The 9,429-nt window shown below is 63.5% G+C and overlaps 1 protein-coding gene across 1 annotated transcript; it reads left to right on the top strand.

Moving 5' to 3' along the window:
• Positions 1-975: 975 nt before the first annotated feature.
• Positions 976-6,878, top strand: LOC147412576 (M-phase inducer phosphatase 2-like). The gene is made up of 16 exons (XM_086481219.1): positions 976-1,094; positions 1,281-1,408; positions 2,064-2,115; positions 3,178-3,219; positions 3,480-3,516; positions 3,673-3,780; positions 3,876-3,995; positions 4,214-4,348; positions 4,499-4,573; positions 4,823-5,006; positions 5,133-5,216; positions 5,538-5,608; positions 5,710-5,808; positions 6,121-6,254; positions 6,362-6,473; positions 6,738-6,878. The coding sequence occupies exons 1-16, from the start codon at positions 976-978 to the stop codon at positions 6,876-6,878; spliced, it is 1,641 nt and encodes a 546-aa protein (XP_086337345.1).
• Positions 6,879-9,429: the final 2,551 nt, after the last annotated feature.

The following is a 9,429-nucleotide window of genomic DNA, read 5'->3' as shown; positions in this document are numbered from 1 at the left end:
CATGGCAGGGGGCTTCTGGGCTGCTGCGCTGTGCGCTGCTGGCTGAAGGAGTGGAGGAACCAAGGTGTTTTAGAAACACTACAGGCAGCAGAGAGCTCCTGTCAGGGCTTTCACTACCAGGGTCTAAACCACTTCTCATGTCTCTGCTGCTCTTTTGTTTCTAGGGTGTCTGGAACTGTCTATACAGCACTCGACATCACCACAGGACAAGAGGTGGGTGTCAGCAGCCCCAGCAGATTTGGCAGGGGTTCAGCGCTTTCCCCCCTGGTGCAAACAGCGGATGGGCTTTCGGATCGCCAGGAGATCTTTACTGCAAAGACTTCCACATGGCTGGGGGCTTGTGGCTGGGGGTGGGGGCAGTGTCCGAACACTGGGCTCCCCCCTGGGCTGCACAATCACTGACGGACACCTACCCCTCATCCTGCCCAGCTGCACGCCCGACGTGCAGCCCCCCAGTGATGTCTCCCCACCCACGCACCATTCCGTGCCCCCCCAGCCGTATGCCCCCCAAGACCCCAACTACGCACCCCTCCATTTCCATTTACCCCCTCAGCCGTGCCCCCCCCATGCCCCTCACCCACTTTGGGCCGAGCTCTCCTGTGCTCCCCAGCCATGTCCCCCCACCCAGCCATGCCCCCCCCCCATTTTGGGCGATGCCCCCTGAGCCCCTCCAGCCATGCCCCTGCACCCCTGCTGGCCCCTCCCCCCGTGCTTTGCCCGCACCCCCGGGCTCCGCTCCCCTGCCCGCGCGCCCCCGCCCCGGCCGTGGCCCCGCCCCCCGCCCCTCCCCATTGGCTCCCGCCGCGCCGCTCCCCTGTTAGTTTTCGAATATAAATAGGGGCGGCCGCGGGTGCGCGCCCCCCCCCGCGCACCGGACGGCGGAGCATCGGCGCGGCCCCGCTCCGCTCCGCCGGGGCCGGGAACGGTCGCTCCAACGGGTGTAATTAACGCCTCCCTTCCTTTCCTGCACTCGCCATGGCGGCGCAGGGCGGCCCCGGTGGCCGTGGGCTAGCCGGAGTGGCCAGGAGGCGAGCGGGCATGTCGCCGGTCACCCCGCTGACGCTGGATACGGACAAGCTGGTGGGACTGGGAAGGTGAGTGGAGACGGGGGGGCTGCCCCGCACCGCACCCCCCTCCCCCCCACGCGTGAATGCTGCCGGCTCAGGGCAGTGCTGAGCGCGGAGGGGGGACACACCACCCACCGCCCCACCCGAGGGGGGCACCCCGAGGGGTACCGGTGGGTCCCCACGGGCTGATCGCCGCCCCCGCCCTGCCCGCAGCCACTGGGACACCCCGAAGCGGCGGGTGGCGGGGCTGTCCTTGCAGAGGCACCGGGCCAGCCCGTGCCGGGGGTCGGCAGCCTTGGGCTCCCCCCGCAGCTCCGTCTCCTCCGAGTCCTCGGACGCGGGTGAGCGATGGGTGCTGTTGCCACACGCGCCCCTGCCCCGACCCCCCTCCTCCCCGGGGCTGGGGGTGTGCAGGGGGAGCTGTGCCGAGGGGGTGGGCGTTGGGCAGGGGGTCACTGCATGCAGGGGTGGGGTTTGAGGGTAGGGAAGGGTCTTTCTGGGGGTGCACGTGGGAACCGGGTCCCCCGCTCTGTCTCAGCTCCTGGCCATGCTCTGAGTCAAACTGGGATTTTAAACGGGGATTTCCTCCCCAGCGCTTCCTTCCCTGTGCTGGATGATGGGTGGGAGCCCCCCCCACCCGCCCAGGCCTGCACCCCGGGGGGGGGCTCGGCTGTGGACCACCCCAGTGGGGGTCCCTGGACAGGGTGATGTGGGACATGTTGGCCAGGATGGGTGGTCCCAGGGTCGTCCCTTTGCCATGCTGGGGGACGGGAGAAGCTTTGGGTGAGGGTCCCGCCTGAGCACACAGCAGATCCCACCCTGTGGCCCCCTCCCCAGCACTAGAAGGGAACACAGCTGGGGTGGGGGGGCTCCCCTGCACCCTGCCAGCGCCCCACAGGAGCGGGGGGACACCTGTGCTGGAGCAGGGTCCCGGGGGCACGGCGTGCCTCCCACCCGCCCCCCCCCCGATGCTACCCCTGCCCCTTGTTCCCGCAGGAGTGGGGCTGGACTCCCCCACGCAGGAGGACCCCGCGGCACTGGAGGAAGTGTGAGTGTCCCTCGCCCCGCGTCCCCCCACTCCGGGAGGTCTCCACCCTTGCCCACTGTGCCCCCCCTGCTCACCCTCCCCAGGCTGCCTGCAGTGCCCACGCTCAACCTGTCCCAGCCTTGCTGGGGGGCTGTGCTTCCAGCTGTGCCCTCCACCCCAAAATTGATTTTTGGTGGGGGGTGGTGTGAGAAACCACCTCTAGTGGGGCTGTCGGTGCTGGTGCTCAGCCCAGCCCTGCTGCAGGCAGGGGTCTGGCAGCGGGTGCAGGCAAGAAGCCTCTGCGGTGCTGCCGTGCCAAGTCCTCTTCTGGCAGGGACGGCCGGCAGACGGCTCGCTGCCTCACCACGCAGCGGGGTGAGGGTGCTGAGCACCTCCCTGGGCTCCCAGCACCCCCGCCTCAGCCTCCTTGGGGTGCTGCTGCCCAGGCCTCGCAGATTTGGGGTGCAGGGATCAGCTGAGAGCTGAGCTCTGCGGGGCTGAGGGGCTCTGGGTGCCACGCCAGCGCCACGCCGGTGGCTTCGCCCACTCCCAGGGCCGTTGGCAGAGCCCCTCTCTGGCAGATGTTGGTGACTGAGTAACTGGGGGCAGATGGTGATGCTGGGGCAGCCTTGGGGCTGGGTGGGCTGGGCTGCAGGGGACACGCCAGTGCCCCCTTCGTGCTGTCGCAGTGTGCAGCTGCATGGCCATATGGCCGACGGCCAGCATCCCCAGCATCCCCGCTGCCGGATTTACATACAGGTGGAGAGCGGGCGCCACTGCCACCAGCTACATCTGGGCCCTGAGTGGGGTCAGCGGGGTGCCCTGGACCACCTCAGCGTGCTGCTTAACCCCCCAGCCCAGATTGGGGTCCCCCCGTCTGAAACCAGTGATTTCCAGATGGGGTTTTAACCCTTTGTGGGGCTGAAAGCTGCTCAGCTGCTCTCCCCTTGGGGGGGCTGATGACCCCTGCGTGGGCTGGGGTCCCTGTAAGGGCTGCGGCTGCCCATCCCCGGGGCTCCTGGGCTGCTCAGGCTGGGGCACGGGGTGCCATCCCCCCTAACCCTGGCTCCTCTCTTCCCGCAGCTTTGAGACAGTGATCCTAGAATCCAGGAGAGCTCTCAAAGAGTAAGTGAAGGGGCTCTGTCCCTGTGCCCAGACCCGAAAGCCAGGCTGTCTGTCTGCCCTTCCCTGGGGTTTGGATCAAGCTGTCGATGTTGCTCAGTGGCTGGAGGAATTGCTGCCCTGGGGTCCTGTCCGGGGAGGTCTCACCCCACTGTGGGGACCCAGGGGACAAGGGGATCCATGCCAGCTTCGGGGCGGTGGGGGGTGGGATGCTGCTGGTCCAGGGCATCTTCTCTCCTCATTCAATCCTTTTCTTTTTGCAGCAATAAGCTCCTTATCCGGAGGATCCACTCACTGCCAGTAAGTCCCGGGGGCTCTGCAGGGCTGAGCTGCGGGCGGCTGGATCCTGCTGTGCCCCTGGCTGAGCTGGGAGGAGGAGGAGGAGAAGGAGGAGGATGGAGCTGGGGAGCGCAGGGGCTGTGCAGCACCTCTCACCCCTCCCAACCCGCCCCGCAGCCACAGCTCCTGGGGGCCAGCCCGGTCCTGAAGAACATCACCCACTGCCGGGAGTTCAACAGCCACGGGGCCAGGGAGCAGAGGGGCCCAAGGAAGCCTGAGGACAAGGTGAGGGGGGGCAGCAAGGCTGGGGAGAGGGAGGCAGGACCGGGGAAGGGGCAGGGGGATGCCGTGCCCACCCCCCCCCTCCCCCACTGCTGCAGGAGGGGTTTGTCTTCAAGAAGCTGCAGAGGCCAAGTCAGTGCAGCCGGCTTCCCGCCAGCAATGGGGCTGCGGGGAGGGACCCCCTCAGCCAGAGACTCGGCTCTGCCCCCGGCCTGCTGGTGAGAGGGGCTGGGGGCGCTGAGAGGGGGGCACCGGGGGTGGGTGGTCCTGCTGCAGGGGCTGCTGAGCCGGGATCTGCTGCTCCAGCCTCCCTGTTTGCACTGGAGACCTATGGGTGTGGGAGCTGGGGGGATTGGGGTCACTGTGTCTGCAAACAGGGCTGGTGTGGGGCTGGCCCCACTCCTGAGCCATGGGCTGTGTCATGTCCCCTCCCCAGTTCGACACCCCCAAGAAGGAAAACGCCGCCCAGGGCGAGAGCCCCATCATCCTGCACCGGTGCTCCTTGACCTCCTCCATGTCTGAAGAGGAAGATGATGGCTTCGTGGAGATCGTGGATGAGGAGGAGATGAAGGTAGGGAGGGCTCCTCCATCTGGACAGCTGGATGTACCCTGGGCAGGGGCTGCGTCCCTGCCCAGGGGGGTGTGAAGCAGCAGTGGGACTCGTTCCCTTCACGCTCTCCTCTGTCTCGCCCCGTGGCCCCCCCGGGTGCCCCCCCAGCAGAGCAATGCTGAGGTGCCGCAGGGGATGGAGAACCTGCTGACCGCGCCGCTGGTGAGGAAGGAGGAGGCCGAGCCGGTACATTGGGTGTCTCGGGGGGTGGATGGGGCCCCAGGCTCCCTCTTCCTTGGGTCTCCAAGGTGGGGTCTGAGGGTGAGGGTCACTGGTTGGCGAGCAGCACTCACCCCAGGGCTGTGGGCTTGTCCTGGGTGGTGTGCAGCCACTAGAGAGGGACCCTTTTCCCTTTGTTCTCGTGGTGCTGGGGGGGGTGTATGTGGGGGGAATGCCGGACCCTTGGGCAGCGACACGGGCTCTCTCCCCACACAGTGTCCGGTGAAGCGCGGCAAGTGCCGGCAGCTCTTCCGCTCGCCCTCGATGCCCAGCAGTGTCATCAGGCCCATCCTGAAGCGGATAGACCGACCCCAGGACCGGGACACCCCCGTCAAGACCAAGCGACGGAGGAGCGTGGCTGGTAGCCCTGGCGAGGAGGCGGCAGTGGCGGAGCCGATGGGTGATGGGGAATCCTCGGGGTGAGGCGTCCTTGCCCGTCCCTGGTGGGACTGCCCGGTGCCACGGCTCTGCCGGCGCCCTCGCTAACGCCGAGGGGGGTGTCTCTGGTTCATGTCCCCGCAGAAAGCACGGCTGCTGTGCTCCAGGTCCTTCTGCCACGAGGAGATGGAGAACCTGCTGGCCAACGACCATCAGGAGCTCATCGGGGACTCTCCAAGGTAGGGCTGCTGGGGGTGCTGCAGGCTTGGGGGTGCCGCCTGCCCCCCTCTCCTGAAACAAAGGGGGACCTTCAGTGGAGCCCTGCGCTGGTGCCAGAGCCCCAATACAGCTGGTGGCCCTTGTTTGGGACCAAGGGGACTTGGGGCTGAGACTTTCCAGCCTGAAGAGCCTGACCTGCTGCTCTTCCAGTGCCGCAGCGCCGTCCCTCTTGGGAGGGAGCAAACCTCGCAGGTGGGGGGTCTTCTGGGCTGGGGGGAGCGGGTGGCAGCCAGGACGTCTCCCTGGGGACAGATCCTGACCCAGCACCCGCCTCTCCTCCAGCCTTACCTTCTGCAGACGGTAGAGGGGAAGCACCCAGACCTGAAGTACATTTCCCCTGAAATGGTAAGGGAGCAGTGACCTCTTCCCCAAAAATACACCCCCACAGGGCTGTCTCCCTGCCCGCCCCCCCCCGCCCCCCCCTCGGTGACGGGCTCCCCCCACAGATGGTGGCAGTGCTGACGGGGCAGTTCAGCAGCCTCATCGAGAGCTGCGTGATCGTGGACTGCAGGTACCCCTACGAGTACGAGGGAGGCCACATCAAGGTCAGAACCGCCGCTGCGCCCCTCGGGGCTGGGGACAGGGTGGTCATGGGTGGGGGAGACACAAACCTGTCAAACCTCAGAGGGGCTGATGCCCCCCCCAAAAGGTGCTGAACCCCCTGGAGGGGTTGAGAGCCTCCCCAAAGGTGCTGAGCACCTCCGGAGGTGCTGAGCCCCAGCTGGAAGGAGGAGGGGGGTGAAGGCATTCCCAACAGATGGGGCAGAAGGGGGGCAGGGTATGAAGGCCCCCCCCCCCCCGCCCCGAGATGAAATGGGAGGAGGGGGGGGCTGAAAGGGGCCCCTCTCCCTCGCCAGGGCGCCGTCAACCTGCCGCTGGAGCAGGACGTGGAGGAGTTCCTGCTGAAGAAGCCCATCGTGCCCTTCGACGCCAGCAAGAGGGTGATCGTCATCTTCCACTGCGAGTTCTCCTCCGAGAGGGGGCCCAGGATGTGAGTTTGGGGGGGTTGGGGGAGGTGGGGTGGACGCTGGTTTCTGCCGGACCCCCTGGACATGGCAGGATCCTATCTGGGTGCCAATCCTGTCCCCTGTCCCGCAGGTGCCGGTTCATCAGGGAGAAGGACCGAGCCTGTAACGAGTACCCCCACCTCCACTACCCCGAGCTCTATGTCCTGAAGGGGGGGTACCGGGAGTTCTTCCCCCAGTACCAGGTAAGCCCCCCTACCTTTCACCCCCTGTGTGGGAGGGGGGGAGGTCCCTGGCAGGAGGGTGAGAGTGCTGGGTGGGGGGAAATCACCCTCTCCGCTCCCCAAAACCCTGCCCTGTGAGGGGAAAGGGTCTGGCTCTGAGCATCCTCCATGAGGGTGGTATCTCCAGGGGAAGGGGGTTGTGCTGGGGGTCCTGGGGGGTGCTGGGTTTGCCCCAGGGGGTGGGGAGGGGGGCCTGCGGGTGCTGACAGAGCTGTGGGTGCCCAGATGCACTGCGAGCCCCAGGACTACCGGCCGATGGACCACGAGGACTTCAAGGAGGACCTGCGCAAGTTCCGCCAGAAGAGCCGCAGCTGGGTGGGCGAGCGCAGCAAGCGGGAGCTCTACAGCCGCCTCAAGAACTTCTGAGGGACCCCCGCAGCCCCCTGCCCACCCCCTACCGGGGGCTGCCGGTGCTCACGGTTGCCCAGCCCAAAACCTGGTTGCCCCCCTCCCCCCACCCCCCCCAGCCTTCCCAGCTCTGTGCTGGGTGCCCTGCCCAGCATCGCCCCCCTCAGCAGCGTGAGAACCGGGGGGTATGGTTGTGAGTTTTTACCCCTTTTTTAACCTAAACAGGGTTTAGGTTTTACCCCAAATGGTGGCTGGGGGCTGTAGCATGTGGGTGGGGAATGCCTAGGGGGGCTCAATCCCTGCCAGGTTCAAACTTCCTCTGGGAGTGGGGGTCAGGCTACCTCCCCTCCCCAGCATCAGGGATGGGGCTCGGGGGCTGTGGGGCAGCCCCCCAAGCCAGTGCCCCCCTTCCCCTTGCACCCTGGGCTGGGTGGGGGGTGGCTTTGCCAGCTTTGGGCAAGCCACGGGGCTGCAGCACATCACCCCCCCGCCCCCCCCAGGGTGATCCTGTGTCCCCAGGCCCTGTCACACACACCACCACCACCACCCCGTCCATAAGGGCTGCGACCCCCCGTCAGCCAAGCTTTATTGGCAGAACTCTTATAGAAAAGCACTTAAACCTCCTTTGCAGCCAGGGGGTGCTGCAGGGGGTGGGGCTGGGGGGTGCCCCTTGTACTGGTCACTGACTATTTGGGGAGTTCCTTGTTGTTGTGGTGTTTTGCCACCCTGTTGGTTAACTTTGGGGGGGCGGGAGGGGCTTCACCCCCACCCCAGAGTGGCTGCTGCCAGAGCACCACATGCTGGGGAGGGGGGAATGGCCCCTGTGCCCCCATGTCTTATTTGTTTTTATTGTTTTTTTTTAACATTTCTGTTTAATAACTTTGTGAGGAGGGAAAGCCTTGGCTCTGGTCTGTGACTGCGCTGCGAATCTGAGGGGGATCAGGGGTCCCCCCCCTGCTTTGAGGGTGGGGTTGGGGCGCTTGAAGGAACGGGAGAGCTTTTTAAAGGGGTGATGGCTGCCCTGTGGGGCTGGGGTCACAGCTAGACCAACCCCCTCAGGGCTGTGTGTGGGGCAGGAGGAGGGGTGGGGATGGTGGGGTGACCGTGGGGTCCCACAACTGGGACAGTGGTGTGTGGTGGGGGGGCATCCCCAGCTCCGTTGTTGTGCCCCTCATGCTCGCCCTGCCACCTGCTGCCCCCCCCCAGGGTGATCCTGTGTCCCCAGGCCCTGTCACACACACCACCACCACCACCCCGCCCCCGGGGTGATCCTGTGTCCCCCAGGCCTGTGACACCCTGACGTGCGGAAAAGACTTTACAACCCGAAAGGTTACACAGTAGGTGTGTTTATTGCGCGCAGATGCACGGGGGATCGCTCCACCACAAACGTGCATCCCCACCGTGGCCGCTTCTCCAGTATTTACCCAGTTAAAACATCACCTATTTCGAAACGCCTAGACATATTCATGACCTGTCCCCAAAAAGGCCATTCCTTCCTGTCACTTGTCATTTCCATAATCTCCGCCTCGGGCTCCTCCTCGGGGCGCTTGCGCAGTTCCTCCTGGTGGTCCTGGGCAGGGGTCTTCAGGGATGAAGGCCGTAGATCTTCCTCGCTCTGTACTCCTCCCCTCTCCCCTGGAAGCTCTAATTTGGCTGAGCTTGCAGTCCCAGACCAGTTTCAGCCTGGTCTGTCCTTGTGTGCACACCTGGCTATCTCCTCTTTGTTCTTGGTTAGAGATGGATGTTAGCGAGCCCTCCTTAGCCCTTAGCTCCTCCTGCCTTTGACGGTTTTGAACCATGAATTAGGTCCTTGTTTCTGTTTTTTCTGTTTCCCTTATCAGCTTCTTTCTCAAGCAATTTGCAGGGGGTAGTGACTAATTGCCTATTTGCATGCATGTTAGGTCTGGGAAGCAAGTTTCAATAGGTTTAGCTTTGTTTTTCTATGTAGCTCCCTATTAATATTTTTGATATATCTTGGGTTATAAAATATATTTTCTATATGTCCCCCTACCAATTCCCCCCTTTTCTATTGAGTTAAGTGAATTCTTTTACTTGGCTATTCTGGTTGGTATAATGCTTCGTACATTGAAGTTATTCTTCTAACTATACGCCAAACCCACATATATAGGGTCCCTACTAGAAATAATAAAATAGCGGTAGCTATCAACAACACTACTATTGGATGCATTAGGGCGTTGAAAAAGTCCGGTGTCTGAAGGTGACCACCCCAAAAGTGTATCCCACCATTTGTGTTCTCCGTCCTTTTTGACCCTTTTCAAGACCCTACTTATCTCATTTGCCTCATGATGAACAGTTATTAGAGTTTCCGGTCTATTATTCTTGGCTTCCTCTAATATCCGTATTAAGTCTGGGTGTTTCAACAATCTTTTTCTCACTGCTAAGTCTATCCCTATAGTTGTGGGTTCTAGTTCAGAAATCAGTGTATAGTTTGATCTCAGGATTTGATGAGAAACCACAGGAGCAAGGTAGCTAAAGTCACATCCTGTGATGGTGGTAAAATTACAAATACAGAAATTCGAGTGATTCCTGGTGTCTGTTTCTACTCCTC

Source organism: Leptosomus discolor, unplaced genomic scaffold (assembly GCF_034619465.1).
Source record: "Leptosomus discolor isolate bLepDis1 unplaced genomic scaffold, bLepDis1.hap2 HAP2_SCAFFOLD_156, whole genome shotgun sequence".
NCBI lineage: Eukaryota > Metazoa > Chordata > Aves > Leptosomiformes > Leptosomidae > Leptosomus > Leptosomus discolor.
The sequence above is the reverse complement of the archived record's forward strand: the minus strand, read 5'-3'. Positions and strand labels throughout refer to the sequence as shown.